Source organism: Nicotiana tomentosiformis, chromosome 7 (assembly GCF_000390325.3).
Source record: "Nicotiana tomentosiformis chromosome 7, ASM39032v3, whole genome shotgun sequence".
In the NCBI taxonomy this organism is placed as follows: Eukaryota; Viridiplantae; Streptophyta; class Magnoliopsida; order Solanales; family Solanaceae; genus Nicotiana; species Nicotiana tomentosiformis.
This window is the reverse complement of record NC_090818.1, coordinates 33,187,038-33,202,171: the sequence shown is the minus strand read 5'-3', so window position 1 is coordinate 33,202,171 and position 15,134 is coordinate 33,187,038. Positions and strand designations below refer to the sequence as shown.

The following is a 15,134-nucleotide window of genomic DNA, read 5'->3' as shown; positions in this document are numbered from 1 at the left end:
TAAAGATTAAAATTTAATTTTTAATAGTGTAAAAGACTTTTCACTATTAATATAATTTTACCAATTCTCATATGTCATTATACATTGTAATAGTTCATATCGTGAAAGAAATTTTTTATAAGTAGAGATTGATTTTCTTTTATATGCCATTACTTATTTAGCCATGTTTTAACTTTTTACGATCGCGCAAGGCGCGAACAAATTAACTAGTTATTAAAATAAAATCTGGTTGGGCTTTAAAGGGCCACATTACATAAATGGTCACTTAATTTTCACTTAATTACAACTAAAATCACTAAACTATATTTGTAACATAAAAATTACTCAACTTGATCTCGTACCACATAAACTTACTAAACTATTTTTTGCAAGAAAGAATATCATTCAACTTTATCTACGTATCATATCAAGTCATCAAACAATTTCTTTGTAACCCAAAAGTCATTCACTTTGTTTAAGTATCATGTAAAATGTCTCTTTCGTTACAAAGAATAGTTTAATGACTTTCATACTTAGATAAAGTTTTTTCTTTTACAAAAAAATAATTTTGTGATTATAATTGCAACAACTTGAAAGCTTCATCTATGCATGAAATATAGATTAATCAGAGCAAATATACAACGACAGCACGTTTATGCTATCAAGTACAACTCACAATATCATCACAAAGGTGATGGAACTAAAGTTTCAGTTTTTATTGTGCAAGTTGAACATTGACAAATATAATATTCATGTTCCAAACCAAACATGATCAAATGGATTTTTGTATAGCATAATGGCTCTAGCCAACAGTTGTTGGAAGACATTTATCTCTTATAAATAAAAATCATTCTCCTTTATTTCTCATCAAATCTTTCAATGTTCTCAGCCAAAAATGAAGATATACTGCAAACCGGAAAATGAAAAACTAGTAGGTTATAACCTGTGAATTACTTGATTGCTACTCTGTTTGTGCCGTTTTGAGTATCATAGTGCAGACTGCAGAGTGGTTCAAATTGTACAAAGGTAGTAGGCAATGAACTCAAAAAAAGAAAAAAAGTACTGAAGAAAAACAATTCAGTCATCTCATCCATAGTTTCTCTTTAATTACGACGTCATGGAGATGATAATTGATGTATGATTCATAAGCAAATGTTTTATTATGTTAGAAAATGAGTTAGTATCTCAAACGGGAGTGTTCAAATTCTTGCTTTAAAATGTCTATATTCATTTCTATTGGTATTTAGTGTGTCTTTAATATTTCACATAATGGGTAGTTATTTTTTTCTAGCCGTTAGCCCATGATCAATAATTAGTCATTATAATATTCTTATCTTTCCATAACCATATATACATTTCCATTCTTCGTCTGAAGATGGACAAGATTATTCCTTTTATTGAGTGAGACTAAGTATACAGAAAATACTCTCCTTCCTTTTGCTTGATTTCTATCAATAATAAATCTTTGTCAGTTTATGCTCCTAATTTTACACTAGAAGAGCTTGTTGAATCCTGAGGGATACACCCAAATCGGGTGAAATATCCTTAAGGACAATGTTTTTGACACGCCTCAAGCTTTGAAGAATTCCCTACAAGTTTCGTGATCAAGTATTTTCCGTAAAATTTACAACAACCTTAAGGATATCTCACTTTGTTCTTATGGAATTCATGGACTTTACAGACATACGATAATATCTTCCACTTGATATGTTTTTGCGTAACATTATATCTAAGTATCAGGTATGCATAATTGAACTAATATATACCTCTTCAATATTTATTTTTTTATGCTTATTCTCGTGAAAATATTAATAGGAAGATAAACTTTGGCCATAAGATGATAAATATAATCTCTTCAAATTTTATTAGTGTTTTGGGCTATGCGTTAATTGGAGTAGTGGATTTGTAGCGTGTTATTTGTACGACGTCATGTAGATGACTTAATAATTGATGTATGATTCAGAAGCAAATGTTTTATTATGTACTGGAATATTAGTCAGAAAGCCAATCTTCCTTTGTCGTTGTGGTATATAGAAAATTATATAAGTCATCTTCCAAGCAATCCCTTGGATTTGAAAGTCATTGATGTGCCAAGTGTGGTCGACGACGCCATAGAAAATATTGTTATTTTTAATAAATTAAAAAAAAATTGATTTATATTCACTGAAAAGAAAAAAGAGAAAAAAGAAAAGAAAAATGGACCACCCATTTCTGAGATACCAAGCGCTCTCAAAGAGAGTGAATAATACATGCTATGCCAAGTCAGCAAAATGTGTTCAATATATACATATTTAGAAGAGTTTAGGTGTTCAAATTTCAATAGGTAATTACTTAAGTTTACGCAGCATATGCATTTGGTCTTTTTCCTTTGTTACGTATAAAATGTACGCTTCTCCTCTTTGTAACGTGATGTGGGCATATTTCTATATGTTATAATGTTACTTGACTTATGTTTTAATCAATTTTTGGTGCTATTTGATCTTTAAACTATCCAACATGTGTTAATTATTAGTTTTATGACTAATTGAGTTGTGTGCGATGATTTAGGATGTTTAAAGTGCAAAAATATGAAAAAACAATGTTCTCCAGCTATAGGAGAAGAAGGTGGATGTGTCGCATCCAACCTAAAAAAAAGTGTATTTGGTGCACCCTTGGCAGTGAAATCGGGCTAAGGCATCCGCCTTAGCATCCACACATGGGCACAACAGAGATGAAGGAAAAGCATCAATCTCTCAAGTTGAGTTGAATTAGGAAAAGGAAAACTTTGACCCACGACTTTTGTATGCAATATATAAGTCAAAAATACCTCTTTTAGGTCATCTAACACACGGGGAAGAGGAGAAAAGCCATCACAGAGTTTGAAAACCACGGAATTCGTCTTGAGTTCTTACTTTTTCCTTCTTTTATTGAATTTTATGTATTCTTGGGAAATACTTGATATTGCTACCATGAGCATGCATGGCTAAACTCGTTAGTTTTGGGGTCATGGGTGCTACATGAGTGTTGACGTTTGAAGTTTCAATTGACGAATTTGATTTTATCATATTGGGTTGTTTATTTAATCTATTTTTAATTATTTTGCTGAGTAGCTAACAGTGGAATACTATCTATGAATCTGGAGTTGCACTCAAAAGTGAGAATTTTAGATTGCTTATAGGATTAAATAGAGCAAGTTCTTGAACTCGGGCATCGCGGAACGGATTCGCAATTAGTATAGAAATATACCTAATTGTCTTGCTTGGTTGGAAACACAGGAAATGTAAATGCGTTCTTGTTAGTCTTAGTTCCATAGACATATAGGCATTAAGTTAACTTGAATAGGCGAGCAATAAATCGATAGATTCTTACGAGTAACATTAACCCTGTGAATCAACAAACTAGATAAATCAATTAGTCAGTTTAAGCCGAGAATGCAACAAGATTGTTAGCTAGCCTATGGCCCTCAAATATCCTCTCCTATTGATTGTTATCCGCAATTGCCTACATATTTTAGTCGATCTCTAGTTTAACTGTTTGATACTTTCTTTGGTTATTAATTAATTGCCTACTCATTTTGAGAAAAATCCCTTGAATAGATAATTTGTTTGAGTTGAATCAGTCAAAAGTTAATCATAAGTCTCTGTGGGAACGATACTCTACTCACTACTTTATTACTTGACGACCACGTATACTTATATGTGTGTTTGGTCGCAACAGGTTTTTGGCGCCATTGCCGGGGACTTGAAAATTAGCTACTTGACTGAGTTAAGCTTTTATTAGTTATTTGTTCAAGTTTTAATTTTCAGTTTGCCTTGTTTGTGTTAACGCATGCACTTCTCTTGAATGCGGAGTAGTAGAAGCGCAAACAACCTCCTTTCTCTTGATCCTAAAATTGAACGAACACTTCACAGAGTGAGGAGGGAAGTCGAATCTAGAACTAGAATAGAAAGAGAGTTGGACATTGTAGTTCAACCACATCCAATAGAGATGTTAGGTAATGAAGAGCGTCCGGTGATAAAAGCTGCAAGGCCCAATCTTGCTAATATGACTCAGGCTATTGTGAACCCTGATATCACGGGTCACTTTGAACTCAAACAGTACTTGGTGCAGCTGATTCAGTCCATAGGGCAATATGTGGATCTATCTCATGAAGACCCACATCGACACATTCAGAACTTCCTGAAAATTATGGATACTTACAATTATCCTAATGTTTCCAAGCACTATGTCAGGCTGACACTTTTCCCCTTTTCACTGCTTGGGAAAGCCAAAGAATAGTTGCAAAAGGAGCTCGCGAACTCGATCCACACTTGGGATGATTTAGCAAGAAAGTTCTTAATTAAGTTTTTTCCCACTAAAAAGACAAAGTCATTGAGGAGCCAGATTCTAGGGTTCCAACAACGGTATGGAGAGACACTTAATCAAGCTTGGCAAAGATACGAGGAGCTACTCAGAGACAACCCAAATCACTGTCAGACTGATGCAGTGTTGGGGCACACTTTTATTGATGGGTTAGATGAGACATCAAAGATGAATCTTGATTCAGCTTGTGGGGGTAGTTGCATGGCGAGACCGTATTATGAAATCAAGCTCCTGCTAAACAACTTCTAATGATCATAATTGGCAAGGAGATGGGGAATCACAAAGAGCACATAAACAGAAAGCAACCAGTGTAATTGAGCTTGATGACTTCTCAGCCATGAGAGCAGATATAGCAAAATTGGCAAATCTGATAAATAGAATGACAATGCACCAAACACAACAGATGCAATATGTACAACAGATGTCTACTTACTGCGAATTATGTGGTGACAGTCACACGAGTGACATGTGCCCTAAGAATCCCGAATCTATCTACTATGTGGGGCAACAGAGCAGAGGTCCGATAAATTAGCATGCACAATATGGGAACACTTACAATTCAAATTGAAAGAATCATCCTAACTTCTCCAGGGCTTAAAATCAGCCGACTCAGAATCATGATAGAGCCCAAAGAAAATTTTAATCAACCTCAGAAGCCACCCCAACAAGTAGAGGAGAGCACGAATAACTTGTTGAACAAGTTGTTGCTTGACAATCAACAATTCAGGACCGATTTCAGAAATCTTGAGAGGCAAGTTGGGCAGTTAGTATCAAATCAAAATACCAGGCCTGCGGGCGCTCTTTCCAGTGATACAGAGAAGAACCCTCAAGTTAATGCAATCACACTCAGAAACGGGATGGAATTGGAAGAAACGCCAAAGAAAAAAAGAGATAAGCCTACACCTGAGGGGGAGTTGATTCCTAAGGAAATACCAGAGCCAAAGAAATATAATGCAAGTTTAGAGCCAGTGAGTGCTGCAAGACCACCACCACCTTTCCCCAAAAGGTTATAGAAGAAGAATGATAATCGCATGTTTAACAAATTTATCTCTATATTGAGCCAAGTTCAATTAAATATTCCATTGGTGGATGTACTCCGTGAAATTCCAAAATATGCTAAGTATATCAAAGATATAGTGGCTCACAAGAGGAGATTGACTGAATTCGAGACAGTCGCACTTACTGAGGAGTGCACTTCGAGGGTCCAAAACAAGCTTCCTCAAAAGCTTAAGGACCCTGGCAGCTTCACCATCCCTGTATGAATTGGTAATATTGACATGGGCCATGCTCTTTGTGATATGGGGCAGGCATAAATCTAATGCACTTGTCCTTGTTCAAGCAAGTGGATCTGAGAGCTCCAAGACCAACCACTGTGATGTTGCAACTAGCGGATAGATCCATAGCCTACCCTGAAGGAGTGATTGAAGATGTGTTGCTGCAAATTGAAATATTTATCTTGCCAGTTGACTTCATTATACTAGATTATAAGGCTGATAAAAATGTTCCAATCATATTGGGACGACCTCTCTTGGCTACAGGTAATGCAATTATTAAAGTGAGAGAGGTAAAAATGATTATGAAGGTGGAAAATGAGGAAGCAGTTTTTAATGTCTACAAGGCGATCCAACTTTCTCGCCATTATGAGGAGCTCTCTATGATATCTGTTGTGGAGGTGGATGAGCAACTTACTGACATGGTTGAAAGATTTGTAGAAATTTTCATGGATGATTTTTCTGTGTTTGGGTGTTCTTTTGATAATTGTTTAATGAACCTTGATTAAGTGCTTGCTAGGTATGAAGAGGCAACCTTGGTACTAAACTGGGAAAAGTATCATTTCATGGTACGAGAAGGTTTAGTTTTGGGGCACAATGTGGACAAGGCAAAGGTGAAGGCGATTGAAAAATTTCCCCCACCAACATCCGTTAAGGGAATTTCTAGTTTCTTGGGCCATGCATGTTTTTATCGTTGTTTCATTAAAGATTTTTTAAAAATTTCTTCTCCTATGTGCAGGCTTCTTGAGAAAGATATCCCTTTCAAGTTTGATGATGCCTGTCTGAAAGCATTTGAGGAGCTGAAGGGAAGATTGGTGACTGCACCAATTATCATTGCCCCGGATTGGGCGCAGCCATTTGAGTTGATGTACGATGCGAGTGACTTCGCAATCAGACCTATTTTGGGGCAAAAGAGGGAGAAAATTTTTCATTCCATTTACTACACAAGCAAAACTCTGAATCCAGCCCAGATGAACTACATTGTTACTGAAAAAGAGTTGCTTGCAGTGGTGTGGGCGTTTGACAAGTTTAGATCTTATCTAATGGGAATCAAAGTTATCATCTACACCGATCATTCAGCTATCAGGTATTTGCTTGAAAAGAAAGATGCCAAGTCGAGGTTGATTCGTTAGGTCCTCCTTTTGCAAGAATTTGACTTGGAGATCCGAGATCGAAAAGGAATAGAGAATCAAGCGACTGATCACTTGTCCAGATTAGAAAATCGGAACCATGTGGCTGAGGGAGGTTAAATTAAGGAAATATTTTTGGATAAGCAGTTATTGGCAATCACATCGAGTGAAGCCTCATGGTATGCAGACTACGTGAATTTTATTACGAGTGGGGTGATGCCACCTGATAATAGAAGAATATTTCTACATGATGTGAGGATCTACTTGTGAGATGAGTCATTCCTATATAAGCGGTGTGCAGATCAGTTAGTACGAAAGTGTGTCCCTGAGGAGGAGATGAATGCGATATTGCATGACTGTTATGCTTCTCCATATAAAAGTCACATGATGGGGACATAACTGCCCAAAAGGTATTGTAATTGGGTTTATATTGGCCAAAATTGTTTAAGGATGCACACGCCTTTGTTAAAAAGTGTGACAGGTGCCAAAGAACCGGAACAATCACGAAGAAGCACGAGATGTCTTTGCAAAGTATTCTGGCAGTAAAGCTCTTTGATATTTGGGGAATTGATTTTATGGAACCGTTCTCATACTCTAATGGTCACAGGTACATCTTGGTGGAAGTCGACTATGTGTCTAAGTGGGTAGAGGCCATTGCTCTTCCTACTAATGACGCAAAGGTAGTGGTAAACTTTATAAATAAGCACATCTTCACATGCTTTGGGACACCAAGGATGCTGATAAGTGACAGAGGAACTCACTTCTGGAATAAATTGTTGAATAATGTTCTAGCAAAGTATTAAGTTAAGCACAAGGTTATCACTGCCTATCACCCCAAACGAGTGGTCAAGTGGAAGTGTCAAACAAAGAGGTGAAGCGGATTCTGGAGAAAACGGTAAGTGAAAATAGGAAGGACTGGGCCAGAAAGCTTGACGACGCATTATGGGCGTATCGAAATGCATACAAGACCCCCATTGGAACATCTCCGTATAAGTTGGTTTATAGGAAGGCGTGCCACTTGCCCGTCGAGCTTGAACACAAAGCCTATTGGGCTATTAAAAAGCTAAATATGGATATGGATTTAGCCGGAGAGAAGAGGCTGCTACAGCTCAATGAGCTTGATGAGTTTCGATTGCACACGTACGAAAATGCCAAATTGTATAAAGAAAAGACCAAGAGGTGGCATGATAAGCACATCCAACATCGCAAGTTTGAGCAAGGTCAAGAAGTTCTCTTATTTAATTCGAGATTGAAGCTTTTCCCCAGAAAGTTTAAATCTCGATGGGCGGGTCCTTTTGAAGTGGTTAGTGTGAAGCCTCATGGAGCAGTGGAATTGCAAGATACAAGTTCAGGTGGTACATTCTTAGTAAGTGAGAATATAGTAAAATATTATTGGGGTGGTGACATTGCATGTCACAAGACTTCGATGGACTTGGCCGACGCTTGAAAATCATGTTGCATCGTGCCGCGACTTTAAATCAGGCGCTTCTTGGGAGGTAACACAAGCATTTCCTTTTGTTTTTCGTAGTTTACTAATTTTTCCCATTCGTTTTGTATTCTTGAATTTTTTAAGTAGTTCCTTAATTTTTATTTTATAGGAGTTAACTCTTGTATATGTTTATTTAAACAAACAACGTTCCAAAATATGGGAAAATAGGGTGGATGCAAAACATCCCCCTTAGCGCCTAAAAATTCGAGACAAACTGCACAAGGCAATAACTACTGGCCATCACGACCAAGGTCACCTCCCCTCAAGAATTTGGAAACCAATTTGGACGCGTCGCATACCCTTCAGCGCACAACAGGTAAGTGATATATTTTTACTACACTTAACGCCTAATAACCCCAATATCATCTATCCCCTCTCAACTTAAACACACTTCCTCGCACACCTCATCTCACTGTTGCTGCTCGAATTGATCAAACACTCAGGTAATGTCTTCCTCTTCTTCTCTCTCTCAATACTCATCTCTTCTCTATCTCGCTGGTAGCAGCAGCATCCCCACCCCCAGTCCCCTAGGTTAGGTTTAATTAGATTGATATTTCCCCATTAAACTAAAAGGGGAACTGGGAAAATAATTGAGGCTTGGTGGTGTCATTTCTGTTGGTTGTGATATTTGTGAGATGATAAACTACAATTCCCTTCATCTCGTTATTTTTGGGAGCGTATTCAAATTGCCCAACTGTTAGAAAACACTAGGCAAAACTGTTGCATGCCACATGTTCAACTAAATGCATGTGAGGTAAATTTAGGCACCAGCGAAGTCTGAGTAACCGAGTATCACTAGTATATGCTTGTGAATAAGTGTGGGGTCGTTTGAGAGATTGTGTACAACCGTCTTAGTGTAAGAGATATGGGTGCTCACCACTCTTTCACCTTTCATTTTGAGGCATATGATGGTCGTTAGACTTTCGAGCGACCATGTTTCGGGCTGAATTAAATGCAATTAAAGTGCTTAACTATTGTAATATAATGTACATGGCTCTTGCAGTTGCATTATGTGTATTCTATGCATAGTGGTATATTTTGGGACTAAGTGTTGGATTGCGAGTCATATAGCTGAGTAAGTTGTTGCGGTTCATATGAGCACCACTCGAATCAATCTCTTGTTGTGCATATTGATGTCTATAAGTGCATTGCTCACTTTTGTATTTGAATGAAGTACCAGTTAATTCATCCCTGCTGAAAGCCGTGGGCTATGTTTGAATGAAGTACTGAATGGCATAAGCATACGAATGTTTGGTAATGCACACTTTTGCACAGATGATTCACATCTGAAACTTTACTATTTTGAGAACTAATTGTTGACCCCTTTGTTATTCAGGTACATAGGTTCACAATGGCGGCAACAAGAAAAACGTCCAAGCAACAAAAAAGAGATAATGACAAGCAACCGCCCAAAAGCCTACCGGAAAGGCAACAGGTGCTCCAAACCCACAGAACAAAAGAAAGCAAAGGCACTGCCGACTAGGCAGTTAATTGATGAATGGGAGCAAGAAGAAGAGGAACCATTAGTGAGGAGGACTGTAAAAAGGGGTACCACAAATACATTAGCAAATCCGCCAAGCAAGGGGATAGAGTTCAGAGAACCGATGCCGCACCAGACCAAATCCACCTAGCAGAGTGATCTGAAAGATAAAGGGAAGTAGAAGGCTACCTCAAAATTTGAGTCCGAGTCTAATTCGGACTATAAGCTCACAAATGTCAACATGAGCGATGAAGATGAGGGTGAACCAATTGACCGAGCTGCTTGGGAGAAGAATTTTGTTAGTGAAAAAGCATTCCGAGCTTATGAGAAGATACTGGATTCAAAGAAAAATATTCCAGAAAAGCCAATCAACATTGGATCACAGAAAAATTATCCAGATCCTCTAAGATCAATTCGAGAGGTGCAATAATGGGGACCTATCTCGAAGGGCCACGGAAAGGCAAACCTTACTATTCTTAGAGAGCTTTACGCTAATTGGCATCACTCACTGTGAAGCATTGTGAGAGTACGAGGAGTGGATATCAATGTCTCAGCTGAAGCTCTGAACAAGTTCTTAGGGGTGCCACACACACCAACGGACATGTATGACTCTATACGCAAAGAACCTGATTACTCACATATTCATTCCGTCATATGCCCTACTAAGAAATATGCAAATTAGAAGCATGGGAGTGTAGAGTACCATTCTCTGGCCAAAGAATTCATGAGTGCATTTGCACGTATGGTTCTAAATTTCATATGCAACCGCTTGATGCCGTACCAGCACAAAACTAATGTCCCTCAATACCGAGCAATGTGTTGTATCTTTATTGGAGGGGATCCCGCTCAACTTGGGAGCCATTATGAACGACCAGATGCAGCGCACTAGGATGAACTACAAGTGGAGGTTGTTCTTTGCGAATACCTTATCGGCTTACTTGACGGAGATGGGAGTGTTATGGGACAAGGAGAATGATGACATCGAGGCTAAAGCTCCCGGACCATATGATGTTACTCATATACTAGAGCCGAACAAGGAGAGGGCCTCTAAGTTCACTATTTAATAGTTGTTTGAGCATATGGGAGTTGATATGCAAGAGAACATGGCTGAGTTAATCGAGACTCGTGCAACGTTGAGTGCTACTAGAGGTGAGTTGATTCAGACTCGGAAAGATCTAAGTGGAGCCCAAGCTGATCAAGCTACGATGATGAGGGAGGTATCACTACTCCTCTGTGCTTTGGTATAACATACAGATATAGATATCTCACAGTTGCTTGCACCATCCATTGTTGGACCATCCACGTCTGATCCTCCTATAGTCCCGGGGTCTCCATCCATCATCCCACAGAGATCGCCGTACCGTATGCTACAGACTCAGCTCCATCTGGTGATGATAGGACTGTGACCAAGCCCCCTATTCGTGAGTATGATATTGTTATGCCAGAGGGGGCCATGATAGATGTCGTGGATGCTTAGAGTACCCATTCGGTCATTGCCACTATCTCTGATGCTCCTCCACAGACCACGGAGGAGCCCTCCACATAGACTTGAGGGAGTTTCTTCTCACCCTACTCTACTTAATTTGTATGCATTGGGGACAACGCACGGTTCTAATTGTGGGGGTGGGGGTTATTCATTTTTTTTGTGGATGAATGTACTTAACTATTACAATGTTTGTTGCTTTTGATACTTTTGGGGCTGTAATATTCACTGAATTAATGGCATGTAATAGTTAGTAAATTTGTCTATAAGTAGTAACTCTCAGTCTCTTAGTGTCTATTGGTAAATAGATTTATCAAATACATATATATATATACATATATATATATATATATATATATATATATATATATATATATGAAGACTTTTCCCTACTATGGACTACCTGGACAGTTCTCTCGAGGGATTAAGGTCTTTGGAAAAAGACAAAAAGATTTTCATTTGATTCTAGGAAGTAGTGTTAGTATTAAAAAATTGACAGAAAAATAAATAAAAACACAAAAATATTTTATTTGCTTTGAGTAGTTAGTTTGAAGTTTAATCTAGTAGGCAATAATCTCCCTTGGTTTTTCATTAGCCATCGGTTCTTTTTTAAGGGATAAATTTTTGAACCGGGTATAATTTTTTATTTATTTGTAGAGTAGTGTAGGGTATAAAGACTCGGACTAAATTCAGCACATTCAGTGACTTGTTTGATACCAACAGAGTTAGACCTAAGCATGTGGATTATAACTGTCCCCGTGAGTTTTGAGAACTATTTTTGCTTTGAAAAGTAGAATAGTTTTTGTGACGCTTAGGCTCATTTTCTTGACTCCTCTACTAACTGTTGTGCCTTGTACATTAAATTTGTGGCTTAACCCCTTACTTGCTTTGATTGAAAGTTGGAATATAGTCCTCTTAATTGAATCATGTACCATTGCCTGGTTCTTGCTAGTGGAATGTAAATTGAGGTAGTGTTTAAAGAAAGAGGGAATGTTTTGGGGGTGATATTGTTGTGAAATTGAAATGGGTTTAAAGAAAGTTGCGTTGAAGTGATTACTTGACATGTTAAAGTGCTTAGGAGGGTTAACCAATATTTCCTATATCTATCCTACCCGTTCTATCACGACCCCAAATTTCCTCCGTAGGATGTTGTGATGGTACCTAGACTCTAAGACTAGGTAAACCTATCAATTATGCGGAATAACGGAATCTAAAACTGAAACTCAAATATCAACATATAAAATAAATAAAAACTTTAATTCAAAATAGTTATAACTCTCAAAACCCGGTAGAAATAAGTCACAAGCTTCTAAGATAAATACTAAGTGTCTCTATACATCAGAGTCTAAAGAAAAGAAGAAAAACAACATAATAAGGATAGAGGGGGGGCTCCGAGGTGTGCGGACGCTAGCAGATATACCTTGAAGTCTTCACGTACAGACTAGCTCACTGATACCTGGTCTGGTAGGAAGTACCTAAATCTGCACAAAACGATGTGTAGAAGCGTAGTATGCGTACACCACAGCGGTACCCAGTAAGTGCCAAGCCTAACCTCAGTAGAGTAGTGACGAGGTCAGGTCAGGGCCCTACAAGAAATAATAAAAGACATGGTGAAAAGTTTAACAATACAATAATAAAAATGGAAATGGAAGTGAATCATGTAAGGAGTATGTCGCAATTTAACTGTATAGAATAAGAGAAAATAATACATTACGGAAGAAAAACGGGAATTAACATATTTAGGGGGGAAACAAAACAATCAAGACAATTACACCAATAGGAATATATCAACAAGAGCACTTCCGAGGTACCGTCTCGTAGTCCCAAATCATAAATAAATTCACAATATTTCTTTTTCTTATATCACCGCGGGAGCCTTCAAATTTAGTTTAAACGAAATCATTTTTTCCGAAATAGCATCCCGCGTTTTATCCCACCTTATCACACCGCATGGCTTCTAGTAGTTCTCCTACTAGTCACATGTATCAAGCCCACTTTATCTCACCGCATGCATTTCAACACTCAGACCTTATACCACCGCATGCGTATCAATATCACAATATATCACAATTTGCACCTCAAATGCCCAAATATTTCAACTTGCCAAATAAATCAACAATATTATTTTCCACAATAAGGAGCTCACGACTCAATCGCAATGTATAGCAAAAATCTCAACAAAATATTCGGGAGTGAATAACTCAACAAAAATAATATTTTACAATTTAACACTTTACCTCAATACCAAATTTCAATGTCAGATACTTCATATTTTAATAATTCAATTAAGAAATTCAACTTTCAATATTGAGCACACAATAAAATGAACAAAGCTTCAACTAAACAGGTAAAACAAATAGCAGGAAAAAGGTAAGGCAAATTTACAATATAAAAATAGACCAATGATGATGAGTATAACACGATAAAATAATTTAATTAATATGTGATAGAGATATACACAATTTAAAGATATAATCATCCACATTAAATCCGTGTACACATTTATCACCTCGCATACACGGCTTTCAACACATCACAATTATCATATCAATATTAATCCTAAGAGAAATTTTTCCCACACAATGTTAGACAAGTTACTTACCTCGACTTGCATTAATTCAATCCACTAGTAGGATTTTTTCTCGATTATCCAATTCTGAATAACTCGAATCTAGCCAAAACAATTAATGCGATACAGTCAATACAAGTTATAGGAATAAATTTCATATGAAAATACTAATTCTTCCAACAAATATCCAAAATTCACTCAAAAATTGCCAGTGGGGCCCACATTTCGGAACCCGACAAAAGTTAGAAAATATGAACGCCCATTCAATCACGAGTCCAAACATACCAAAATTACTAAATTCCGATAACAATTCGTCCCTTAAATCTTCAAATTTAACCAAGAGGGTTTTCAAAATTTTCCAACTTAAATCACCAATTAAATGCTAAATTTAGCAATAGATTTGGGTAATTTGACCAAAATTGAGTTAAGAACACTTATCCTATTGTTTTACTTGAAAATCTCCCGAAAATCGCCTATCCTTGAGCTCCAAATCGTTAAAAATGGACATCCCATTTTCAGAACTTAAACTCTCTGCCCAGTCATTTCTTCTATGCGATCGCTGACCAAGTCCCGCGATCGCGAAGCACAATTTTTCACTGCCCGAAATAACCCTATACGAACGCATCACTACACCTACGAACGCGAACCACTGCCTCCTCAGATCTACGCGGTCGCGTCGCGAAGAACAACGCGTTCCTCAGCTCCTACCTCCTTTCATCTTCGCGAACGCGACTTGATACAAGTGTTCGTTATGCATTCCCTCTTCTCAGCTAGGGGTGCGCATAAAATCTAAAAAAATGAAAACCGTACCAGACTGAATTAATTCGGTATTTCGATATCGGTTCTTCAGTTTTTGGGTACTAATTCGGTATAATTTATTTGGTAGCTCAGTACTTCGGTACAGTTATCGATATTGAACTTTCAATACTTCGGTATACCGAAATACCAAATTATTTAAGTAAAAATTCCTTCACTACCCAGGCCCATACCTCTCAATTCCCAGCCCAAAATATTAACTTGTTAGTGGTCCCCTCGTCAGTAGCCCAGAAAATACCGTACCGAAATACCGAATGCTCAACCCTATTCTCAGCTACGCGATCATGGTCCTCCCTACGCGATCGTATTGCACAAAAACTCCACTGCTCAGCTAAGCCTACGCGATCGTGGACCTTCTCATGCGATCGCGTAGAAGGAAACCAGACCTGTGCACCAGAAAACCTTCAGCAAAACACCAAGTCCAAAATTGATCCGTTAACCATCCGAAATTCACCCGAGGCCCCGGGGACCTCAGCCAAATACACCAACAAGTCCTAAAATATCATACAAACTGAGTAGAAATCTCAAATCACATCAAACAATGCTAAAAACATGAATCAAACCCCAATTCAAGCT

At 37.8% G+C, this 15,134-nt stretch overlaps 1 protein-coding gene across 1 annotated transcript; it reads left to right on the top strand.

The window, feature by feature from the left end:
- The first annotated feature begins 4,937 nt into the window (after positions 1-4,937).
- Positions 4,938-8,168, top strand: LOC138895455 (uncharacterized). Its single transcript, XM_070180142.1, has 7 exons — positions 4,938-5,326; positions 5,381-5,576; positions 5,660-6,057; positions 6,331-6,678; positions 7,329-7,407; positions 7,514-7,616; positions 7,807-8,168. The coding sequence occupies exons 1-7, from the start codon at positions 4,938-4,940 to the stop codon at positions 8,166-8,168; spliced, it is 1,875 nt and encodes a 624-aa protein (XP_070036243.1).
- The last annotated feature ends 6,966 nt before the right edge of the window (positions 8,169-15,134 follow it).

What these genes read in the sequence shown, in the direction of transcription:
- LOC138895455 (XM_070180142.1), top strand. Translation starts at nt 4,938, where the DNA reads ATGATAGAGCCCAAAGAAAATTTTAATCAACCTCAGAAGCCACCCCAA. An exon ending in CTGGCAGCTTCACCATCCCT is followed by an intron (nt 5,577 to 5,659) that starts GTATGAATTGGT and finishes TCCTTGTTCAAG; the next exon opens with CAAGTGGATCTGAGAGCTCC. An exon ending in TTCATGGATGATTTTTCTGT is followed by an intron (nt 6,058 to 6,330) that starts GTTTGGGTGTTC and finishes TCCTATGTGCAG; the next exon opens with GCTTCTTGAGAAAGATATCC.